Here is a 26,661-nt window from a genome sequence, read left to right as displayed (position 1 = left end):
TACTTACACATAATTATTAGGAACTATTCAAAAAACGCTTATGATTGATGTGAACAAATTCAATTTCACCTTCCCAAGCAAAGAAACTGCTAATTATCTGCCCTGCTTAGTATCTACTGCCACACTGGCAAGATATCATCAGCCATTAGCTCTGCTCCTCGAAAGTCAATCATTAATCATAACGCAGTCTCTTATTCTGAAATCTGTATTTCTAAAAAGTAACTGTTCCATAACTTCACTTCTGTTTAAACTGTCATGTACTTCGTTACACATAACACAAATTGTTAGAAAAGAAGAAATTGCTCAACCTTAAATCAGTTCTCAGTTACAACTCTTTTGAAAAAAAGTCACACCAATCATAAAGCTTTAAATTATATTTAGTACTAAAAGCCAAATACTCACAAAGAAGGATCTTGTACGAGATCTTTGAGATTTATCCCACTGCGATCTTCTGCAAGATTCCTGAAGCAACTATCACTCACTAAATAAGAAAAGGGGGGAAAAAAAGAAAATTAATTTATGTTTATACTTCATTTAAATTACTGCTGACCAAAAGGAATTTTGAAATTAAAACTGGCTCTCTAGATAGAATTTTTCCCAACATTATACTGATCAGTATTGGGCTAGGACGATTTAGCAACAAATATAAATATTCAACAACAAGCCAATAATCTAAGCGAAGGTCTAAATTGTGTTTTCACTTTTACAAGACTAATTTACCAGCACATAGTGGCAAGTCACAGCTAGAAAAAAAGATAAATTATCCCCCTAAATCATATTTTTAAAGATACTGAAGGGCAATGGAAGCAAAATGAATAAACCAAGAGAAAAGTGATATCTCTTTTTAGGTAAGCTGAACCTCTTGATTGTTTTAATTTCTGGGAGGATTCACCATTTAGACACAAGTTAAGAATCAGAAAGTGGGACACAACCAAGAAAAAGAGAAACTAGCATAGCTCTTGATGGTTCATGGGCTGGTATGATAAACTGGAATCTTATAGAAGCCCCAAAACACAGTTTTCTCCTGGGATATTTGCTGAGGTTTGGGACTACACAAGTGAATTGAGGGAGAAGGAGAGGTTGGGCAAGAAGGAAAATGTATTCTGTAGTGTTATGGTGATTAAGAGTCAAAGTCACAGTACAAACAGGTGGTACCTCCCACTTTTAGTGTAGAATTTCAAAAGGTGACCCCTCAAGACATTCGTTCTCACCCAAAAGTACACTACCACGAGAGGGGGGGATGAGAAAAAGGAGGCAGAACAAAAAAAGTAGAGGAAAATCTCCCACAATTTCACAGTTCGGAAGTACAAAGCCACACCAAAGAGAGACACCTGCAACACAACAGGTCTTGCTCTTAAGACATTTAAAACCAGAGGTAGACTAGGTATATGTAAAGCTATCACTCAAATCATCCAGTTCAATTCATGGTTGAGTTGACACCTCAACTCAGCACTTCACATTTCTAATACTGGAAAGAAAATAACACATCAATCTATGATCCTATAATAAACAGTATTTGGTATACAAAAACAATTACAAAGCATGGTAAAGGGCACAAAATGTGACTAATAATTAAGAGAAAAAATAAGATTTATATGCCAACCCACAAATGATACAGATTTAGAAGATAAAGACTTGAAGAAAACTTTTTAACATGTTAAAGATGTAGAAAAATGTTCACAGTAGATGAAAAGAAGAAAATTTCAACAGAGAATTTAAACCTATGAAAAAGAATCAAAGTCATTTTAGAATTGAAAAATACAATATTTGAAATTGAGAAATCAATGGGTGAGTTTTATAGCTGACTCAACACAGTGAAACACCAATTAGTGAACTTGAAGAGATGAGCAAAAAGTATCCAACTAAAGCAAAAACAGAGACAAAAAATGAAAAGAACAGAGCATAAGAGACATGTGGAAATCAGATAGCCCAATGTAAATGCAATTGAGAAGAGGAGAGAGAGAATGAGGAAGCAATTTTTTCAGAAAAAAAAATCCAAGAATATTCACAAACTGATATAATAACTCATGACTCATGTAGTATAACCAACCCAACACTGGAAAAAATGAAAGAAAATCACACCCAGCAGTCAAATGGTTCAAAATCAAAGATAACAAGAAAATCTTAAAAACAGCTAGGTGAGAAAAGGGATACATTGTCATCAAAGAAAAATAAAACGTATAGTTCAGTATTTAACATAAACTACGGAATCCAGAAGACAACTGAATGATATATTTAAAACGCTGGGTGGGGAGTGGTGGGTACTGAGAACCTAAAACTCTGTATCCTGATAAAATATTAATCTCAAAATTAAATGCAACATAAGACTGTGTTTTTATATTTGTTAGCATAAATATTGACTATTTTCAATTTCAACTTAAGAGTTTCATTATAGACATTATATATTTTAGAGTATCATTTATAATCTACATAAGAAGAAAGAATATAGCACTTTCCTTGTTTCTTTCAAAGATCCATTACCTAACTTTTATTGGATTTTATATTACCTTTTCTTACAGAGTCCCTCAAAATTATAAGCTTTAAGCTCCCCAAATCTGGGTTGGCCCCAGATATAATTAATACACACAAACAATGATGCATTAAAAACATCTGAAGTTGAAAAAAATCTTGGATTCTTTTTTAATTCCAAAAAGATAACCTCTCCTTTTTTTTTTTTTGCAATGATTGGAGTGATATTAATATATAATTTTTATTCCATATTGAACAAACATTGATCTCAACCTATTGATTTGAGAAAAATTTTCTGCTTCTCATAATTTTAACATTAATGCTCTTTATTACACTGTTTAATGAGTAGGGCTAAAAATCAACAAAAACAGTAACGTTGGCACACTTCAAGAAAACTTGTTTTCCAGCTGAGCTGAACTAAAATGAAAGTATAATACATTATATCATAAAATTTGTTCTCATAAAGTTTCTTGCCCAATTTGGCAAATATAAGAGCTTACTTATAAACTTCAAGAGCATGAAAGTTTTGGAGACTTAATTAAAATGGAATAAACCCTTGATCCTTTAAAGGCGTGCTAGTCAGCTATCTGTGAAATGAGTTTTGCTAAAGAAGACATTTTTCTAAAATTCATGTCCCATCCAAATTTTAAGTTAAAAAGAGAGCAAGAAATCTAAATAAAAAGTTTCTTAACAAAAATTCTGAAACTTTGGCTGCCTAATATATTGTTTTTAGTTAAGTTTCTTTACCAGCACAACAAATTTTGTTTTTGAATTATAACTAAGATATGGTATACTTTACTTAGCTAGTGAACATACTTTCTCATGTGTAAATCACACCGAAAAGATCAGTTTTGGTCATCATATTTTTTTTGTTTTCAACCTCAGCATACTGCCAACTAAAGGAATTACTATGCTCTTTGTTCTGCTGATTAATAAAATTTCTTCAACATGTCATTATAAAACTCAAAACAGAAGAAATTACAATAATAACATGTGGTCAAACTTTATGCTACTAACATGAAAATTACAAACTTGTACATCGATCTGGTTTATACTGATATAATTAACTTGGAGGAGAACAAAGGAAAATTAATTAGAAACATTTGTAAAATGGACTTTTTAGTAGATTTCTTATCCAATCACGTAATTTTTTTTCCTGTAATGTTCATCTTTTGGATCTATAATCAAGACAATAATTGACATTCATTATGTGCTAAGCATTTCATATCATTATCTTACTTGATCTTCACAATCATCCCATGATATACCTACTATTTGCATCCCCATTTTATAGATTAGGAGACTGAAGCAAGGGAAAATCAAGCATCCTGCTAGAGATCATAATAGCTAATAAAAAGCAGTACTGGGAAAATCCAGAATCTATGACGCTAGAGCCTACAATCTTAACCACTATGCCATACTGACTATAGTTCTCATCAATTTCTCATATATTCCAGATTCTCATATAGAATATATGAGAAACTTTCCATAACTAAAAAACAAATACAAGTTAGACAATTTAAATTAATTATGAGATAATAAATGCCACCCAAAGCATTACTTTTTTAAAAATTACAATTTTAAAAAATTGAATGAAATATTAGGGATTGTCTAGGTAAGTGGTTAGTTAACTGTGATTCATATCTCATGGATTTATATCTCATGGGTATCTCAAATCAATGACAGCCTTTTTCCTTTTTAGCTAAAGAGCTCTATTTTTATTTTATAGCTTACTTCAAAAATTAGATTTGAAGGACTTCTACCAAATTTTTATAAAAGTTGAAATGCACACATACACATATGTACACACCTGAAAACAGTATTAGTTCTATTCTCCATTATTTTATACATGAGAATCACAATTTCCCAATAGTCAAGAAGAGTCAACATTCAAACTCAGTATAAACTTAGAAATATTGATAAAATAGATCCAGGGTTCTTAGCTAATCGTAAGTACTCTTTTTTGTATATATTAATCTTTATGGTCTATAATCAAGGTAACAGGTGACATTCATTACATGCTCAGCACTTCATGTTCACTTTCTCATTTGTAATAAGTATAATATAGTATTATCTATAATCAATATAATCTTTGATAAAATATTTATAATGTATTTTCTAAGTTCTATTATTGTAGATTATTCCATCTGATTATTAGGTACTACGTTATAAAAGACCTAGACACCTCTTTCTCACTTCTAGGATGACATTTATATTCTACCTTCCTCTGATCAAAGATTTCCATGAAGGACAGAGGATTTCAATCCTCAAAAATTCATGTTTAAAATATAGCATTGGAAGAATTCAATATTTATAAAATTGATTTTACTGTCCCATGTTTAAGAACATGAAAAAACACTATTTGAAAACTGCTAAGACAGTAAAAACAAATTCAATTCAAAACTCAATTCATTCTGTAATTTCTAAATATCTAGTGAAAATTCTAAAGAAAATATAGTCCTGTGAAAACAATTGATAATTAAAATTAAACATAACGATACTATAGACAGATTCCAATTAATTCATTCCAAGTTTGACTGGACAAACCAGACAATAGTTTATAGAAAACGTCAGTATGTGTGGTACTTTAAAAATATTGCCGAAAAAATTTAGCAGGTGGCAATTTGTTTTATTTTATTCTGAAAATATATCAGATAGCTTAATTAATACCTGCTGTAAGAAAAAGTAGACTGACTCAATTCTGAGTTTCATTTTTCAAGATAAATCTATTTTTTTGTTGTTATTTAGGTGAAATTCACATAACAAAATTAACCATTTTTAAGTACACAATTCAGTGGCATTTAGTACATTCACAATGCGGTGCAACCACTACCTCTATCTATTTTTAAAACACTTTTATCATCCAAAGAGAAAACCTGGTACCCACTAAGCCAACGAGTCCTCATTCTTCCCTTCCCCCAAGCCCTGGCATCCACCAATCTGCTTTGTCTTTATGAATAAGTCCAGATATTGCATGCAAATAGAGGCGTACAATATGTGACGTTTTGTGTTTGGATTCTTTTATTTAGCATAATGTTTTCAAAGTTTGTTCATTTTGTAGCAAGTATCAGCACTTCCTCTTTATGGCTGAATAATATTTCATTGTATGTATGTGCGTGACTGTTTTTTCCGTTTGACTACTGTGAATACTGCTGAATGAGCATGTTATGTACAAGTATTTCTTGAGTTCCTGTTTTCAATTATTTGGGGCATATACCAAGAAACAGAATTGCTGGATTATATGGTAATTCCAAGTTTAACTTTTTGAGGAATCGCCAAATTGTTTTTCAAAGCAGTTGCAATATTTTACATTCTACCAGCAATGTATAGGGGTTCCATTTCCCCACAGAGAGGTTTTATTGTCTGGCTTTTTACATTTAGTCATAATAGTAGAGTGTAAAGTATTATATAATTATGGTTTTAAATAATTTCCCTAATGACAAATGCTGTTGAGCATCTATTCATGTGTCTCTTGGCCATTTGTGTATCTTTGGAGAAATGTCAATGCAAGTCCTTCACACACATTTTAATTGAGTTGTCAATCTTTCTGTTGTTGAGTTGTAAGACATCTTTATATATACTGGGTACTAGGCCCTTATCAGGCAAATGATTTGCAAATATTTTCTCCCAATCTGTGAGCTGTGTTTACGCTCTCTTGACAGTATCCTTTAATGTGCAAGTTTTTCATTTTGATGAAGTTCAATTTGTCTGTTTTCTTTGGTAGCTTGTGCTTTTGGTGTCATATTTAAGAAACCATTGCCAAATCCAAGGTCATAAGGGATTTCCCATGTTTTCTTGTAACAATTTTATAGTTTTAATTCATATATTTAGGTCTTTTATACATTTTGAGTAGATGTAGATATCTATTTGTTCTAGCATCATTTATTAAAGAAGCTGTTCTTTACTCCATTGAGTGGTCTTGGTACTCTTGAAAAATCAATTAACCATGAATATATTTCTGGGGTATTTATGAACTGAGCTTTGTTCCATTGATCTATATGTGTATCCTTATGCTAATATCACACTGTTTTGACTACTGTGACTTTATAGGACATTTTAAATTGGAAACTGTGATCTCCAAAATTTGTTATTTTCAAGATATTTTTGGTTATTCAGGATCCTTTGCAATTCCAAATGACTATCAGCATTCTTATCCATTTTCACACCAAATTTTGGTCTCCATTTTAAGCAGATTAATTTTAAGACACATTTTTCTGTTACCATTTATCAAGTCTCAGATAACTTTATATTTTTTCCATGCCTAAGTCCGACCATTCTACCTCCTAGAAGAAAAGTTTCCTAAAGTCTTCTAAAAAGGATATAAACTAAGTACAAAGAACTATTATTGATCAACTGAATAAGGTACCTGGACAATAAAAGAAGGTAAACTGTCATGATGAAAATTTGTTCATTTTCTTAATCCATTCCAACCTAAAATAACAAGCCAAAACAATGCTGATATGCAAAATTCATACCCTGATAGTCATTTCACAACTACCAACGTTGTTTTAAAGTAATTTCTAGCTCTCATGAGATTTGCGTGCTGTCAAAAGGTAACATAGTCCCATTGGACAAAAGTTAAAACAAGAAGGGAAATCCCCTCTCCCAATAAATTTGCAGTAGATATATTTTTTGAGCTTAAATTACAGTTCCAGCAGCATTTTTGGATCTAATGAAAGTGCAAAGAAAATTTTCATATTTTAAATTCCATTTAACTCTGCTACTGAGGAGCCTCCACCTTATCAGCAGTTGGAAGTGATTATTCTTCAATGTAATGACATGCTAAAAGGCAAGAAAACCTAATAAAATTCTAAAAACACATTCCAAATAATTAATGTACTCAATTAAAATTATATCCTCATGGAATGATATCAGTATTTGAAATAACTATCTGTGTGAAAAGACATTTGCAAAGATTAAATACTCCATAAAAATCACCATTGATAGATGAACATTTGCAATTAATTTTGATGATAGGAAATAGTAACTATAAACTCCAGTTATCCTCCAATGCCATTCTTTAAATTGGTAAACATGTATTACAAATACTGCACTCAATTATTACTATTATATTTAGATTTCATAAATTAAAACAATCGGAAATCTGGGTGCTTTTTTGTTGTTGTTATTGTAGTACACAAATAATATTCTCGATTTTGCCTTCTGGCCCAGAAAATCTAAAATATTTTCTTTTTGTCCCTTTATGGAAAAAGTTTACTGACCCCTGGTTTACAGGAACACAGTAAGATAACTATGTACTGTAAAGAGCTAGTTGATGTAATTTCTGGTACATGTAGTAGTAAAACACAAGCTCACAACTTTGCACGGAAGGTGCTGATTGATATATGCTCTTCTCTATTCCTTTATCTCTCTGCCCAAAACCTATATCAAAACTCAAGTTATTGAGAAAATTTCCAAATATCTCCATCCATCCCCATTCCATTTATTCTCTGAATCCTAAACAATGAGGGATCAGTGAAGACTCAGTAGAGATCCAGAACAAATTACATGCTCATCCCCAGCAGTACCATGCAGGCCCCACCTCAAGTATCAAGGAGGCCAAATGGAGAACTTGACTTCTATCCTAACCTGGCAGTAAAGAGGCAGAGCCTACCTCCCTTTACCCACCTGGGCATTATACTTAATGGTGAAAAGTTTAAAACTTTCCTTTTAAATTGGGAATGAGACACAAATATCCACCATTTTATCGGTTTTATTCAAAAATGAACTGCTGATGTTAGACAGTACAAAAAGGCCAAAAAATGCAAAGAATGTACAGATAAACTATTAGAATACGTGCATTTAGCAAGGTTGAAGGATACGAAGTCAATACAAATAATTAACTGCAACAAGTAACTAGAAATGAAGACTTAAAAAATGATACCACTTACCAAGGCATCAAAAGATATCGCATAACCAGTAATACATCTAATGAAAGACATGCAAAATCTCCACACTGAAAATTATGTACTTTTATTCAAAAACTGAAATACCTATGTAAATAGGGGGAGACATCAAATTCAAGGATTGGAAAGCTCTATTTAAAGATGTACTTTCGTTCATTTACATGGGAATTGAGGATAGCAAACAGAAATTTAATGATATGCAGTAGGTTTTAAAGTGGGATTCAGGTGGTACTACTATTTTGTATAGTGGTCAAGAGCACAGGAGTCAGTTAAGCCTGAGTTTGAAAATGTGTTCTACTATTTCCTACTCATTTGATCTGGGACAAGTTACTTGACCTCAAGGAAACTTGATTTCCAAACATAATTATTTGTTGGGAGACATTAATTATGAAAAGTTCATTTACTACTACGTTGCTTTATTGTCCAGGGTCTCAAAACTTGTGAGTGGAAGGGCTGAGCTTTGAACCTAGGCAATCTGGCTCCAAAGTTTGTGCACTTAACAACAAGCCTATAATAGTACCTCTTAAAAATATTAGTTTAGTAAATATTAAAGTGAATTATATGCTGTCATCAAAAAGTTTCTAGTTTGGAAAGGAAGGAGAGATAAAACATGAACCAATAATTACGGCAAGTAAAAATCAAATAAGCACTACTAAAATTAAGGACTGAAAATACAAACTATTATTAAGTACATTAAACAATGTACTTACAAAATTAAAGACACCATTTGACCCAGGAATGCTACTTATATTTATCCAAGACAAATGAAAACTTACATAAATCTTCATTATTCAAAGAATCCACCTTTGTAAATTTACCTGTTTACTAAATTCATTTGTAACTTAATAATCAATATTCACAGCACTTTCACAATAATTTGTGGACATGAGCAGAATGAAGAAAAATTTGAGTTGCCTGATATATACATTCTCAGCTGAAGTTGAAACACTCTGCTTTGTTTAACTTTTATATTGTAAATGAGTCTTTGTTATGGTTTCTTTAGTGCCATATTTTTTGTGTTATTGTGCTTGTTTGTTGGTGATATCACTGTTTGGACTGCTCCCCCTAGCACAGTGCTAAAGTGCTATCTAGTCTAAGAGCTAGACAGCTATGATGTGCCTAGAGGAGAAAATATGAGTGCTAGATAAACTTCATTCAGTCATGAGTTATAGTGCTGTTGGACATGAATCAAATGTCAATGAATCAACAATATACACTGAATAAAAAGCTTAGGTATTGATAAGTTGACAAAAATATTGTGACCTCTATTTCCCCTTAAAAAAATGGTAGAGTATTAACTAATTCAATCTTCACAGTGACTTTATAGAACATAACCACTGCAAATAATGAGAATCAATTGTATCCACAAAAAGACATATGCAAATATCCATAGCAGCTGTACCTAAAATAGCCCCAAAATGAAAATGTCCCAAATGTCTTTTAACTGAATGGATAAATTGTGGAATAGTCACACAAAGGGTCAGTACTCAACAATACAACGGAATAATAAGAGATAAAAAAACAGAAACATATCCTAAAGAAATCTTGTACAAAAGTATCCATTTATATGAAAAAATAACAAAGGTCTAACAAATATAAAGTGAAAAAAAGTAAACAGTACTTGCCTCAGGGAGAGAGGACCTACTAGAAAGGGGCATGAGAAAACTTTCTGGAGAGATGGAAAATTTCTACATTATGAAACAGGAAGGGGTTTCATGTGTGGACTTAATTTTCAACATTGTATGACTAACATTTGTGAATTTTAATGTATGTAAAGTTTACCTCAAAGAATTAACAATAATTGAATGAAAGGTGGAAAATTGAAGGAGATATATATGAAACAAGAATGTCACAATGATAACTGCTAGGCCTAGGTGATGGGCACATGGGGTTATAGCCTACATTCACTTTGTATATTCCTTAAAATTTCCAAAATGAAAAGTTAAAAAAATAATAAAAGGAATTACAAGCATGTAGAGGAACTACAGGAGAGAAAATGAGCTTTTTAAAGAAGTTAAAGTGGTAACTTAGTTGAAGGCCTTCATGGAACAGTTATTAGAAATGGGGACATTTGGAAAGTTTGGACATGCAAAGGCAAGGAAAGTCTACTTCATAAAAAAGGAAACAGTGTAAAAAAATCATAAAAGTATTACTGGTGTTGGACTATTTAGGGAACAGTTTGGCTTAAGCATAAGGTCAAGAAATAAAGAATAATGGCAGATAAACCTGAAAAAGTAGATGGATGATGAGGTCAGGAAAAAAAACCTGAAATGTTAGGCCAAAGAAAACACATTAGGCAATAGGGAATCATTCTGTACATTCAAGTTTGGGAATGCAGGATCAGAGCTAAACTTTAGACACTTTAACGGCAATATAAAGAATAGTATAGAAGCACTACAATGTCCTTATAAGAAATAATAATGTTCTAAAGGGGCTAAGGATAGGGAGATTAGGGAACAAAAGCCACAGGCATTTGAGTTGGTAACTGATGGCCAAGATTTTCAAAAGAGCAAATATCGAGCTATATAGCTTTGAAGATATTTAAGCACTGAGATTCTTCTCCTTAGCACAATATAATACTAAGAACACTAACCTACTGAAAACAGAATATGTTGAAGTCTAATGCCAACTTCCTCAAGATTTACAACTGAAGTGTTAATTTACTAGAGTGTCGATCCAATTAATGCTGGAATTTCAGTTTGTATGTTGTTTTAAAAATAACCTTGTTATGGAACTACTATAAAAGCATAAGGATTCCACATTTGCCACAAAGTACTCCAAATAGCAGTGAGTATATTTCTATGCTTTGTTGTCTTTATAGAAACGCTTAAAACAGAAAGGATTTATAGAATTTAAGGGCATCTTACCATTAAATTTCTTTATTACAGTTTCACCACCAATGGGTAGTGTTTCTCCTTATTTCATAAAAAGAAATTCATGCATTCATGTTAAAACACTGCCACGTTCCTCTTCCAATTAAATTTCCTGATATTACAAGAACAGAGGAAATTAAAAAGAGATAGTAAATGAAAAATGGTCAGAGAATGATGATGTGAATCCTGAAAGCTGAAAACTAAAGAGGCTGACCCTCTACAAACACTTCCCTCTTTCAACAAGACTAGAATCAACACATGCAAAAAATGAGCGTATTCTCAATTAGTTGATTTCTTCCATCTTCACAAGCACACTTCAGGAAATTTTATTGATTTTTCAAGGCCATCATCTATACAAAGACCTTCCATGGTCTCTGAAATAATCTTTCCTCTGAACATCTATTATATTTTTGATTGTATTACCCTTATGCTACTTAAGAAAAATACCTTGAATTCAGTTATTTAAGCGAAACACCTTATTAATCCTTTTAAACAGAAAAGGCCCCTAAGGGCAGATTCTGTCTTGGTGTCAGTCATATTGCTTTTGCAGTACCCTAAATTCATCACTCACAGATTGTATAGCACTGGGCAAGCTACTTAACATCTTTGTTGCACAGTTCATCATCTACAATAATAATACCCATCTCACAGGATTGTTGTAAGGAATGAATGAATGAGTGAATGAGTACATACATATTAAATACATAGAAGAATGATCGCTCCTTATTCACAGATTCAGTATCTGAACATTCAAGTTTGAGAATGCAGAATGAGAGTTAAATTTTAGACATTTTAACAATAATATAAAGAATAGTATAGAAGCACTATAATGTCCTTGTAAGTAATAATGCTCTAATGGGGTAACGACAGGGAGGTTAGGGAGCCAAGGACACAAGGATTTGAGTTGGTAATCGATGGCTAGGATTTTTGAAAGAGCAAATATCAAGCTCCATAGCTTGATATACTCACTAAAAGTTATTTGTAACCCCAACATCAATACAGCACTTTTGGAATCACTTACAAACATTTGCAGAGTGAAGGAAAGCTTAAGTCTCATGATTCACATGATCTCAGCTGAGGCTGAACAAGGTGATGTACTGCCTATGTCAGCTTTCATACTGTAAACAAGTATCCTTTTCACAGTTTACTTAGTGCCATGTTTTCGCCATTTGTGCTTTTTGTTCATTTCACTGTTTAGTATGGACCCCCAGAGTAGTGATGAAGTGCTGTTTAGTGTTCCAGAGTGCAAAAAGGTTGTGAAATGCTTTAAGGACAATATATGTGTGTTATATAAGCTTTATTCAGGAATGAGTCATGGTGCTGATGGATATGAGTTCAATTTTAATGAATAGACTATATATGGTGTCATTAAACAAAAACACACATAAAATAAGGTTATGTATTAATAAGTTGACCAAAATGTTGTGACCAGAGGCTCTCAGGAACCTATCCCTGTAACTGCTCTAGAAGAAATGGTTCAGTATTTACTAATTCAATATATGCGCCATCTTTATAGTACACTACTACTTTAAGTAATGAGAATCAACTGTACTTAGAATACAGACAAATACATAGTGAGGGCTCAGTAACTTAATTACCAATAATATTTTATTGTTATTTAACACATGGTAGGCACTCAAACTTCTGTTGAATTACTGTCTGAATAAAATAAAAATAAGAACTAGATAGAAAAAGAAAATCTTCAAATTAGTTTTATAAAACAGGTACAATGTTGACCCCCAAACTTGACCTAACTTCACAAAAAACTACAGATCACTCACACTTATAAATAATAATGTAAAAATCTTAAGATACTATTTAAAAGAACCCAAACATTGAAAAAAATTATGAAAAAGTGGGGTATATTCTAGAAATTCATTAATAAAATTCATCAAATCAACAGAACCAAGAGAAAATATAAATTCATCTTTATAACTACTGAAAACTCAAGTGACAAAATTCAACACCATTCATATGTTTCAAAAAAAGTTTAAAATAGAAATTAAGAGATATTTTCTTAACTTGGACAATGTGTGTGTGTGTGTGCGTGTGTGTGCGCGCGCGCACGTGCATGTGCATCAACAACCAGCACCTTTCCCTAGTGGGAAACACTAGATACTTTCTCAAAAAATAAAGGCAAAGATATTCTCATCTTTATTATTTATCATTTATTGATAGTATTAAACAACACAATTAGAGAAAAGGAAATAGTAGAGGTTCCAAAAAATGTAAAAAAAGAGGTAAAGCATTTTTTACTTAAAGCAATCTATATTTATAATTTCTCATATCATAAAAAAAATCAATAAAAATCTATAAAAAATCACAAGAAAAATAGCAAATAAGCAAGATGTAAAACTAACATATACAAAGCAAAGTGATTTCATACATGCCCTCCCCCCAAAAACTTAGATAAAAAAATAAAGACTCTGCCTATAATGAAAATAATAAAATTAAATACTAAGATATATACATAGTAGAGAAATGTATAAATTCAGAAAAGGACAAAAAGTATTTCCAGTTAAGACAGCGAAATAGGTAAATGCTGTACCTGCATCCTCTCATGACCACGTCAAAATTACAACTAAACTACAGAACCATCATCATTGAGAACTACTTGAAGTATAGCTAAACAGAAGTCCTCCAACTAAGGATATACAGAAGCATCCATGTTGAAACTGGTAGAAAGGGGAAAGATGTGGAATGGGATGGTCCCACAACCATGTGTAACAGCTAAAAATCAGGAGGGATATCTCAGCTGCAAAGGTCCCTTTAGAGGAGCAAAGAGTTGCAGCCCCACACCAGGCTCCCATAATTTGTTTGTAAAAACCAGCAAAGATTGCAGCTGAGGGAGAAAGAGTGCTGCTGGAGTCCCAGACATTCCTGTTTAAGGTCCATGCATAAACTTACTCACTGATGGACTCACTCAATGTAATCTCCAGCACTGGGACAGCAACTCACAAGGCACCAGGGAGAAACTGAATAGTGAGGATTTAGGGCGAGGGATGGAGGGGTAGCTTTCTTCCAGACAGAAATATTGGCAGCGACCATTGTGCCTTTGTTTAGCCCTCCCCATTCCAGTGAGCAGAAGTGGGTGCTGTATCTGAGTCTCCATCAACCTGCTTACACCGTTCACTGAACCCCGGTGATTCCTGAAACCCTTCCCTACCCACTTGCTGACCCACCCAAGCTGCTTCTAATGGCTTTTCCATACAAATGACCTGTCTTGGCTCAAGCTATGGACTTTCTTAAAATCTCTTAAAGGTTCACAAACCCCAAACAGACAACATCTGGCCTCGGTGTGTTCCTTACCTCTTGTTGAGCAGCACTGAGCCTGGCATGGCCAACAGCCAGCCTGGTTCACAGCTTAGACTCTCTCAGGCACTTCTAAACTCAGGGTGGGTGGTCATCATCTGCAGACAGCTTTGTGGCTTATGCCAGTTGGCCCTGGGCAGGGTACATGCAGTGGCTAAACCTGGTCTTCAACAGAACCATTACCAGGAGGCCTGGGGTGGCATTTCCAGTGGCCAGCTTTGGATAGTAGAGTTCCAAACAAGATGGATCCAAAGAGGCCTACCCCAAGACACGTCATAATTAAAATGCCAAAGGTTAAAGATGGAGAATCTTAATAGCAGCAGGAGAAAAGCAGTTAGTTATTACAAGGGAGCTCCCATATGACTGTCGGCTGATTTTTTGACAAAAACTTTGAAGGCCAGAAAGGGACTAAGATGACGTATTGAAAGTGATGAAAAGCAAGGACCTACAGCCAAGATTACTCTACCCGGCAAAGCTATTTTTAGAATTAAAGGACAGATAAAGAGCTTCCCAGGTGAGAACAAGCTAAAGTTCATCACCACCAAAACAGTACTACAAGAATTATTAAAAGGACTTCTTTAAGATAAACAAAGAGCAAAAATGTAAATAATAAAATAGCAACAACTACATATTTATCAACAATTACTTTCAATGTAAATGAATTAAATGCTTCGATCAAAAGACACAAGGTGGCTGAATGTGTAAAAAAATAAGACCCTAGGAGAGACTCACTTCAGATTGAAAGACACATAGACTGAAAGTAAAGAGATGGAAAAAGATATTTCATGATACTGGAAACACACAAACAAAAAAACTGGGGTAGCAATATTTATTTCAAACAAAACAGACTTTAAAACAAAGGCTGTAACAAGAGGCAAAGAAGGATCCAGTAATCCCACTTCTGAGTATTTATCCAAAGAAACACAAAAGACTTCAAAGGGACATGTGTATCTATTATGTTCATTGCAGCATCATTTACAATAGCCAATATATGGAGGCAACTTATGTATCCATTGATGAATGGGTAGATAAAAAAAGAAGTGGCACATATATACAATGGACTATTAGCCATAAAAAAAGGAATAAAATCTTGCCATTTACGACAATATAGATGGACCTTGAGGGCATTGTGTTAAGTAATTCAGATGGAGAAAGACAAATACTGCATGATTTCACTTATATGTGAAATCTATAAAAACAAAATAAATTAACAAAGAAAATAAAAACAAACTCATAGATATACAGAGAACATTTTGATGGCTGCCAGGTGGGGCGGGGGGTTGGGGATGGATGAAAAGGGGAGGGGATTATAAAACATTCATGGCGATGTAAAGTATAGCATAAGAAATATAGTTAACAATAATAACTACATACGGTGTCATATGAGTACTAGACTTATCAGGGTGATCACTTAATAAGTTATATAAATGTTTAATCACTATGTATACCCGAAACCAATATAATATTGTGTCTTGACTGAAAAAATTAAAGTTATTTAAAATGAGATGAAAAATAAGAAAAATGAGGTCAGTAAAAGTCCCTAAGAATCTTTACTTTGAATTGGAATTAAAATGAACTTGAGGTTTATGTTTTCCTATCCAAAAAAAAAGTGTATTTTCTACTTCCATCAAATAAAATGGCTTTAAAATAAACTAATAGCACCCCTGCTCCCAATATACAGACACAAAGGCTTAAAAACAATGATAGCAAGGTAGCAATAACCACCTGTAGTACATTAAACTCCATAATACCACTTTCCACTATAAGGAGTTTCCTTCAGGTAAGGGAAGAAAATGCACAAAATGTGCCAAGGATATTTTATGCTTAAGAGTAAGGAAATTATCAAAGAACCATGCCTCAAAAACACATTAAGTTCAATGTATACAAAACTATACTAATGGTATTCCCTCCCAAAATACTACAGTGGTTAGCTAATGACCACATAAACTGTAGAGCTGGATGAAATGACACTAAGTTTCCTTCCATTTCATTATTTTGCTTTCTGGCTTTTAAGAATGGAATTTAGGGGAGAGGACACTGCATCCTTTGGTTAAGAACATTCATCCAAAGTAAAATTGTTGGGCTCACTAGATGAATAATCATGAGCAAGTTAATTAATGTCTTTCTCAGAGTCTCAATATTCTCATATGTAAAAAAGGGTAGCTGTAAGGATTAAATAAGACAATATAAGCAAATTTACTTGGCACAGTACTTGGCACAATGAGAGAATAGGAAGAATGAAAAATAATACTCAAAAGGACAGATCAATGGAATAATAACTTCAATTTCATGATGAGCATACTCAACCAACTAGAAATAAAAAAGAACTTACACAACATAAAAAATGGCATTTATGAAAAACAAAATTAACATCATTTTGAATGATGAAATAATTAAAGCCTTCTTTGTAAGATCAGAAACAAGAAAAAGGATGCCTACTTTCACCACTTATATTGAAAACTGTAGTAGAAGTATTAGCCAGAACAACTAGGCAAGAAAAAGAAACAAAAGGCATCCCTATTGGAAAGGAAGAACTAATACTAACTACATCTGCAGAAACACGTATACATAGAAAGTACAAAGGAATCCACAATAAATTGTTAAAACTAATAAATTCACCAAAGTTGTAGGATATAAGATCAACATACAAAAAAATTACCGTAAGTCTATACACTAGCAATGAATAACCCAGAAACGAATTTTAGTGCACAATTCTATTAACACCAAAAAGAAAAAAAAAAAGTTTCTTTTTAAGTACAAGATTTGTACACTGAAAGCTACAAAACATTTTTGAAAGAAATTAAATAAGATGTAAACACATGGAAAGACACTACATGAGAATGAATGGGAAGAGTCACTATTGTTAAGATATTAAATATTCTATTGATTCAATATAATCCCTATCAAAATACCAATGGTCTTTTTGCAGAGGTGCAAAAGCTGATTTTAAAATTCACTTCAAATTGCACGGGAATCTGAAGAGTAAAAACAATTGAAAAAATAAACAAAGATGGGAGATTCACACTTTCTAATTTCGAAGCTTACTAGAAAGCTATAGTAATCAAAACAACATTACTGGCTGAAGAATAAACATAAATATCTATGGAATAGAATTGAGAGTTCAGAAATAAACCTATATCTACAGTCAAATGATTTTTCACAAGAGTGCCAAACCATTAAATGGAGAAAGACCAATCTCTTCATTTGGAACATATTCCTTCATTTCCTCATTTTGCTTGACTCTCTGTGTTTGTTTCAATGTATTAGGGGAGAAAGCTACCACTTCCAGTCAAAAGAGTGGACTTGCATAGGAAATGAACCTTATCATTTAACCTTCCCTTAGCTCTTGGTTTCCTCTGAAACCTTTGTAATTATCTAAGCAACCAGATTAATTCTTGATAGGTCCTAGTTGTTAAAATTGTGCCAAGACCTATCAGTGTTCTAAAGGGAGGGATCAGCACCTAGTTTCAGGCAAGTGGAAGCCAGATCCTCAGGCAGAATCTTTTAAAGTATAACAAATATATAAAGTCCTGTGGCACCACAAAAATAAACCCTATTGGCCTCCAGACCAGGTAATCTGGAGCAATCCCCTGGGTGACAGTAGCAAAACTGGGGCTCCAGACAATTGTACAGCTCACAGGAGGTACCAGTGAGCTGTAGCAATGATGAGTGAGGAACAACATAAAGATAGCATCCCCAGCTTACTTTCCGTGATAGCACCTCCACAGCCTCTAAAAATGTAAGGCAAATGTGAAGCCTGCCCCACAGGATGAAGCTCCAGGAAAAATTAATAGGCCTTTTTTACAGAAAGACTGGGGTTATGTTTCAGTCTGCTGTCTATACTGTGCCCTGGGGGTGGGAGCCTGCCAAAAACTGTTTATCTTATTGTTACAGCCCTGTGGAACCCAGGAATGCAACACTCCCTCTTCTGGCCACCAAAGCCAGGTGATAAACTAGCATCCCCTGTATGGACTGTATGTACTTGATGGCTTTAGCGAGACTTCGAGAGAGCACAGGGACTGCAAAAAATGGTGCTCACTGGTACCTCTGCCTACAAAAAGAGTTCAAACAGACCCCTGCCCCTCCAGCAAATGCTTTAAGATAAGCAACTGTATCTCCTTCATATATCATCTGGCACTTTTCCAACTGCTGCTTTTCCATTGGGCCCCAGGGTGAGTGATTCTCTGCCCACGCCCTTTAAGAACAGCATTTCAGTTCCCTACAGCCCTCTGAGTCTCCTGGATGTAAGCACCATTGGTTTTCAGAGCCAGACATTTTGGGGGCTTGTCTCTTGGAGCAGGTCCCAAAGGCTGGGGTACCTAATGTGGGACATGAATCCCTAACTCCTCAGGGAGAAGCTCTGGATTTATGAGATCCCTCCTCACTAGGGGTCATTGCGCTGGGGAATGTGGGGCTTTTGATGATATCACATCTCTGTCTCTCCTACCTCTCTTTATGTGGCCCTTTTATTGTTTATTGTGAAGCACCTGTTCAGCTAGTTTTCAGGATTTTTTTATTTTTTCAGAGAGAAACGTTCCATGTAGAGTCAGTGTGTCTGTGGAAGGAGATGAATTCAGAAACTCCCTCTATACCATCATCTTGGACTGTCCCCTCCAATTTCACCTTCGTTCTGATGAATAGTTGGACATCTATGTCACAACTGGAATAAAGTAGTTTATAGCAGTGCTTCTCTAACTTTCATTCCCATGCAATCATCCAGAATCTTCCTAAAATGCAGATTCTAATTCAACAGATCTAGGTTGGGGCCTGAGACTCTGCATTCTTTGTTGTTTTCTTTTTGAGACTGTGCGTTTCTAACTAACTCCTAGGTGATGCTGTGAGTAGTCCACAGGCTACACTTAAATAGTTAAGGGATTTAATATAGGGTATGTGGTAGGTTATTACAAAATTTTAGAGCTGGAAAGAACTCTACAAAATTTATAATCCATCTAAAAACACATACATCCTCCTGCTTTAAAGATGAAAACAGTAAAATAGATTTAAGGGTCTTGGACAAGGTCACTATAGCTAGTAGTAGAGAGAAACTCCAACTTATACTATTTACAGATTTCGTGTACTTTCCACTACATCAGTGCTTCTCAAACTTCAGTTATTTATGTATAATTATGGAGCACACTCAAGTAAATTTATACAGGGAGACTGAAATTCCAATTGTTACTTCTTCAACTAATCCACATTACTATTAAATTATGGTAAGATTTGTCAATCAAGGTTTAAATGATCTCTGTACATCTACACTAAGGAAAAATGAACAACACACACGAATCATCCTTCTGAAATTAAGAAATTCTGCTCCCTGTTTTGACTAGTGTCTTTCTAAGATATTTTAGAGAGAGACTTATTCATTTGACTACCAAATGAAGCAAAAGAAAAACTAAAGGGATTTTGCCTGAGAAGTCTAACAAGATTTCACTAAGGACAGAATTATGAAAATTTCACCCTAGGACCCACAGTGTCTATCCCAGTAAATGTTATATATAGTCAGTCCTTCTATACTCCTCTCTCCCTAATCACTGAAAGAACAATATAATTTCTGGAACCAACAACCTTTGGACAAATAAAGAGTCTTACTTTCAGACAGAGGGCTGAAAGTAGAGTATATAAATATTGTTAAGACATTGCATTTGATAAGGAATAAAGAATGAGTCTCTGACCTACCTCTCCTAAAATTTGTGTTTTTTGTGTGTGATTAAAAAGAAATTAAAACAGTCTAGGCAAGAGAAGAAGACATTATTAATTTCGGCAGTTCTTAAAACAATATACCAGTTTCCACATATTGGCCATTTTTAATTGACTCATTTTTTAAACAAAAATTTCCAATTAAAACCTTTATACCATTATCACAAATAAGAAAAAAAGTATGATCTGCCATAAAAAGATAACAGTAAATATCTATTTCATTAAATTCTACTGGAAAATATTACCCATAGAATGTTTTAAGCCTGAGCCCCTCTTTGTTAAAAATAGAGAATGATAAGTGTTCAAGAGATGTCAAGAGCTAATGTTCATAGCTATAAGAAAAAGGACTGAAAGAATTAAAAAGGGAAAAGCTTTTTCTGTAGTCTGATATTATTTAATGCCCTATGCCTAACATCCCTAATATCATACCGAGTATCTGAATGTGACACACTTTGAGAAACACGACACCATAGAATGTTGTTTCTTAATTGATATTTCTCTCTGGATAATCAACATGATAGCTTAAAATTTTATCGACAGAAAGTAAATCTTATATTTAATTCCCCAGAGCATCTAGTCCAATATCTGGCACACAGTAGGCACTTAATGATATGTTTAAGTAAAGTGATAAGATAAGTCATTAAAGCAGGCAATTTATTTTTAGAACTGTTGAATTCTTAAGAGTTGAAAAGACTCCTGAGACCACCTACTAGTCTAATGTACTCATTTAAAGATATGAACATTAAGGACCAAGGAAAAGAACCAACTAACCTAATATTCAGATTTGTTTTTAATGACACTGATATTTCTTAGTTTTCAACCTGACAGCTCTATGAAGGCAGATGTCAATGAATGGCTTAAGGCAAATTGATCCTGTAGGGAATGAGAAGGGAAGGGCCATAGACATTGAGAGAGATAACTGGCCCAAAAATGCTCCACAAAAAGTAGGAGAAATCTTAGGCTGCCAAGGATACACAGCCAAAATTCCGCTCATTTCTATGATTCTCCCAGGTTAAAGGGTAGAGAGGCAGAGGATCATCTCAGGAAAGTGGCTGTGTCTGTGTCTTAGTAAGAATTTTCTAAGCATCTTTTATCACTACAAGAATTGTCCCATATCTGGAATCTCAAACATTTGTTGACTCCACTGGTTTCCTCTCAAATCCCAATCTTCATTCCTGAACTGACTAGAAGTATATGTTCAAGACTACAAGAAGAGTGGCAATAAAAATACAAAACACAAGTAACTTTGAATTAAAAGTCTTGTCTCTAAACTCCTGACATAATGATAGTTTTTCCAGCCTAAAGAAAAAGATTTAAATATGAGGACCAAAGGAGAGTCAGCTTCCTCAAATGATAAGCTTAAAAAATGAACCGGCAACATTACTATGTATGAAAACTAAAGTTATTTTATTTTGTTTGCAAATGACATAACTTTTAAAAAGGGGTAGGGTTATTATAAGATATCTAGAAATCTCAGTGTATCAAAATCTGGCCAGATTCAAGGTCACTTCAGGGACACGAGGAACTAGAACCTGGGAATCAATCATGCTATCAGAATTCTCTCTGCCTCTTCAATTCTTTGGTCTGCTTCTCTGTAAGTAAATCTCATTTTCTCCAACTAAGCACCAGTTTTCTATTTACATGGTGTGGGAAGAGGAAGGGTGGGCATGACCTTTGGCAGGGTGGAACTCCTGTCTACCCCTGGATATATTACTAGAGCCAGTGGAGTGGGGCATTATAACTGGCTATATGTGGGTTAATTCCCCAGCCTAATAACCAAGATTAGAATATTGTGTTTGGTAGCCCCATCAAAAGCACAATAGTATGTGCTGAGGAAAAAGGGGGTCTGTTAACAGAAATGAGAAAAGTACACTGGACAGAGAAAAGTACTTTCTACCAAATTTTAATTCAATTTCACAATGATAGTGACAGCTTTCTCTTTCAGTTGTGTATAACCAAGTCCCTAGGATACCAACAGATTTACAAGGGTATGAGGAAAGAAGTTCCTTTAGTTCTTGAGGAGGAACACCTTAATCAGTCAAGTGTTTAAATATAGGCCATCAATCAATATTAATAAATTAAAGATATATATATAATTTACTATTTCACAGGCTTAAAATGATTTGAATTTACCTATAATATACAGCATAACATATTTTCTTCAACATGCTTTTTTTATACTTGGAACTAGATATTTCCTATATCTTCTCAAGACATAATGTAACCATGCATTCATAAATATGCTATGAATTTATATAATAATAGAATAGCAAAGATGATTTACTGAATAATCCCACAGAATTGAAAAGACAAAAATTCAATTCATTATCAAAAATTCTTTGACCTCGGAAGCAGAAAAGATATGCTAGTGAAATGGGGAATATAAAAGTAGAAAAGCATAAGATAATGATGGATAAAGTGATATATTCTATAAGTAGTTCAAGTAGGCTTTTGACAGTATTCAATCTGTTTACTGTACTAGAAAGAGTAGGTATTTAAAGTTTAAATTTAATTGCTATTTCCAATCAATGAATTTTTAGAATCCAAGCACCTGTTTACTCACTTTCTTTCATTAAATGTTCTTTTGAGACTGAATAAAGAATTAGATTTAAAAATAACATAAGAGTGATGTCAGAAGCATGGTGGTGTGAGAGATGTCCCCAGATATCTCCCCTTGAAACAACAATAATCTAAAACTCAACAAAAACATCCAACCTGCACACAAGCACATCTGAGCGAGGGATCTATAAATAAGAGCTACCACAGGTTAGAACACCAGGAGTTGGGCAATGGACTGGTAGAAACAAAGAAGATGCCTCTCATAGCTGGAACTCACAGTAGAAGGAGAGGAGGGGAGAAGGTGCGGCAGGTTCCCCCAACAACCTGCCTGAGAAAGCTGTGAGCTCCAGCAACGGCAGTGACCAGGAATTAGGGCAGAAAGCAGAGAAATGGGGACGGCAGAGAAGCAACAGTTATTACCAGCCCTGGTTGCAAAACATGAGGCTGAACCAGAACCCCCATCCCACAACCCAGGTGGCACCTCCCCCCATATCCTCTAATACCAAACACCCTGATTCCCCAGTAGCAAGCATGATTGAGTATCTATAAGAAACAGGCATTATTAAGACTTTATATAAAACAGGGATCTGAGAGGCCTAGATGCCACCTACTGGAAACCAAAAGAAAAATGCCTTCTTTGTAACAGGCTAAAGAGAGACCTTTATATAACAAATCTCTCTTTCTGGGGAAAAAAAAAAAAAAAGGCAGAATACACTTCTATTAATGCCTGGGCGGAGAAATAGTCCATTTAACACCATGAACAATCAAGGCACTCAGAAAGAAAGAGAAAAATTTCCAGAAAATAAGCTTCAAGAAATACAAATATGTGACTTAAATGACAGAGAATTCAGGATGGTACTTTTGAAAAAACTCAATGAGATCCAAAATAACTCATATCAACATTTATAGGACTAGAAAAAATAAATAGATCAACAAAATGAGTTTTTTAGCAGGGAGATTGAAACCATTAAAAAGAACCAACTAGAACTTTAGGAGATGAAGAACACATTAAAAGAAATGAAAAATGAAATAGCAAGCTTGGGAAATAGAGTCGACCAAATGGAGGAAAGGATTAGTGATAATGAAGACAGAAATCTAGAAATAAATCAGAAGAAGAGGAGAGAAACCGAAGAATGAAAAATAATGAAAGAGAAATACAAAAACTAGCTGATACCATCAGGAAAGGAAACATAAGAATGGGTATTCCTGAAGTGGAGGAAAAGGAGCAGGGATTAGAAAGCATTTTTAGACAAATAGATGATGAGAATTTCCCAACTCTAAGGAGTGAACTTGAGCCTGGAATTCAAGAAGTCAACAGAAGACCCAATTATCTCAATTCAAAAAAGCCTTCACCAAGACACATTGTATTAAAATTGTCAAAAACCAATGACAAAGGAAGAATTCTTGGGGCAGCCAAGGAAAAGGAGACGGTAACCTACAAAGGAAAACCCATTAGATTATTGTCGGACTTCTCAGCACAAACCTTACAAGCAAGGTTCCTTTCCTATTACATGAAAGGAACTACCAGCCAAGAATAATGTATCCAGCAAAGCTCTCTTTTAGATATGAAAGAGAAATAAAGACCTTTCCAGACATAAAAATATTGAGGGAATCCTCCACTATGAGGCCTGCATTACAGGAAATACTGAAAAGGATCAGCTCATCTTAAACAAAATGACAAAAAAATACATAACTATGAATAAGGCGACTAGCAGGCAGATAGAAGCAGAGAAGTGCAATCCTTACTAAGAACAGGCCATTAAACAATAAGAAGAGATTTGCTATTACAAGATAGTAATGAATGTTCACACATATAGGGACAAACTGAGACAACAGTGACAGAAAAGATCCAGATTTTAAAAAAGACTTTAAAGATCCAGATTTTAAAAAAGAAATGGAGATAAGGCATGTGCAGAAGAAAATTGACAAATATATATATATAACTATCCTCTACAAATACATAATGGTAACCACACGTCAAAGATTCAGAACTGAAGTTTATAACACAAAACAAGACCAGAGAGAAAATTCACAAAATCCAATCAAAATAAAAAAAAAAAAACAGAAACACAAGGACAAGGATGCAATGGAAACACCGAACTACCAGAAAGCGAAACATAAAATGGCTATAAGAAGACCTCCTATTTCAATAATCACTCTAAATGTAAATGGACTGAACTCACCAATAAAAAGGTAGAGTTGCAAAATGGATCAAAAAATAAAACCCAACTATATGCTGCCTCCAGGAGACACAACTCAGCTCCAAAGACAAATATAGACTCAAAGTGAAAGGGTGGAAAATGATATTTCAAGCAAATGGTATTCACAAAAAGTGGGATGAGTGGTACTAATATCAGAAGAAATAGACTTCAAAATAAAAAAGGTAAAAAAGACATTTAGGTATACTTCATAAAGTAAAGGGAATCGTACACCAAGAAGATATAATACTTATTGATATCTATGCTCCCAATCAGGGAGCCCCAAAATATATAAAGCCATTACTAACAGAACTGAAGGAAGAAACAGACCAAAACTATCCTAGTAGGGGCCCCAAATACCCCATTGTCAGATATGAACAGATCATCCAAACAGAAATTGACAAGGAAATAATATCCTTAAATGACACATTAGACCAATTAGACATAATACACATTTACAGAGTCATTCATCCCAGAACAGTTGCTTATACATTCTTCTCTCGTGCACATGGAACATTTTCAAGAATTGACCACATACTGGGATGCAGAGATGGCCTCAACAAATATAAGAAAGTTGAAATCATACCAATCATATTCTCTGAAATGCTTTGAAACTAGAGATCAACCGTAAAAATAAAGCAGGAAGAATCACAAATACAAGGAGATTAAACAACATGCTACTGAGGAATAACTGAGACAGAGAAGAAATAAAAAGAGAGATCAAGATAAATAGAAATGAATGATAATGATAGTACAACATATCTAAACTTTTGGGACATGGCAAAAGCAGTCATAAAAGGAAAGTTCGTATCATTACAGGCCTATCTCCAAAAATAAGCACAACCGCAAGTAAACAACCTAATGTTTCATCTTAAAAACTAGAAAAGGAAGAACAAACGAGGCCTAAAGAAAGAATCAAAATTAGAGCAGAATTAAATGAAACTGAGAATAAAAAAGACAATAGAAAAAAAAATGCAACAAAGAGCTGGTTCTTTAAGAAGGTTAATGAAATTGACAAACTCCTGGCTAGATTCATTAAAGAAAAAAGAGAAACGACACAAATAAACAAACTCAGGGATGAAAGAAGAGAAATTATGACACACTGCAGAAATACAAAGGATCATACAAGAATACTATGAAAGAGTATATAACACCAAATTTAATAATGTAGAAGAAATGGACCAGTACTTAGAAAAATACAATCTTCCTACACTGAATCAAGAAGATCTGGAAAATCTAAATAGACCAATCAGCAGTATGGAAATTGAAATAATCATCAAAACCTACCAAAAAAGTAAAAGTCCAGGACCAGATGGCTTCACCAATAAATTCTGCCAAATAGTAAAGAAGATTTAATACAAATTCTCTCCAAACTCTTCCAAAATATTGATGAGGATGCAATATTTCCCAACTCATTTTATGAGGCCAATATTACCCTGGAAGCACAAAAAACCCCAAATTGCAAAAGCCATCCTGAGAAAAAAAGAACAAGGCTAGAGGCATCACTCTGCCTGACTTCAAATTATACTACAAAACGACAGTAATCAAAACGGCATGGTATTCTCAGGAAAACAGACGCACTGACTAGTGGAACAGAATCAAAAGTCCAGAAGTAAACCCATATTTATACAGGCAAATAATTTT

The 26,661-nt window shown here is 34.0% G+C and overlaps 1 protein-coding gene across 24 annotated transcripts in view; it reads right to left on the bottom strand.

Annotated features, from left to right (window-relative positions):
- The window catches only part of GPHN (gephyrin), a 399,765-nt gene that overhangs the window by 334,206 nt on the left and 38,898 nt on the right, over positions 1–26,661 (bottom strand). For all 24 annotated transcript variants that reach the window (XM_016131243.2, XM_036238699.1, XM_016131241.2 and 21 more), the window contains exon 2: positions 403–481. In XM_016131243.2, coding sequence (XP_015986729.1) covers positions 403–481 — 79 coding nt within the window. The remainder of the gene's footprint in view (positions 1–402; positions 482–26,661) is intronic.

The sequence above is a fragment of the Rousettus aegyptiacus genome, unplaced genomic scaffold (assembly GCF_014176215.1).
Source record: "Rousettus aegyptiacus isolate mRouAeg1 unplaced genomic scaffold, mRouAeg1.p scaffold_m13_p_3, whole genome shotgun sequence".
NCBI lineage: Eukaryota > Metazoa > Chordata > Mammalia > Chiroptera > Pteropodidae > Rousettus > Rousettus aegyptiacus.
Note: the sequence above shows the minus strand (reverse complement) of the source record. Positions and strands in the feature narration are given on the sequence as shown.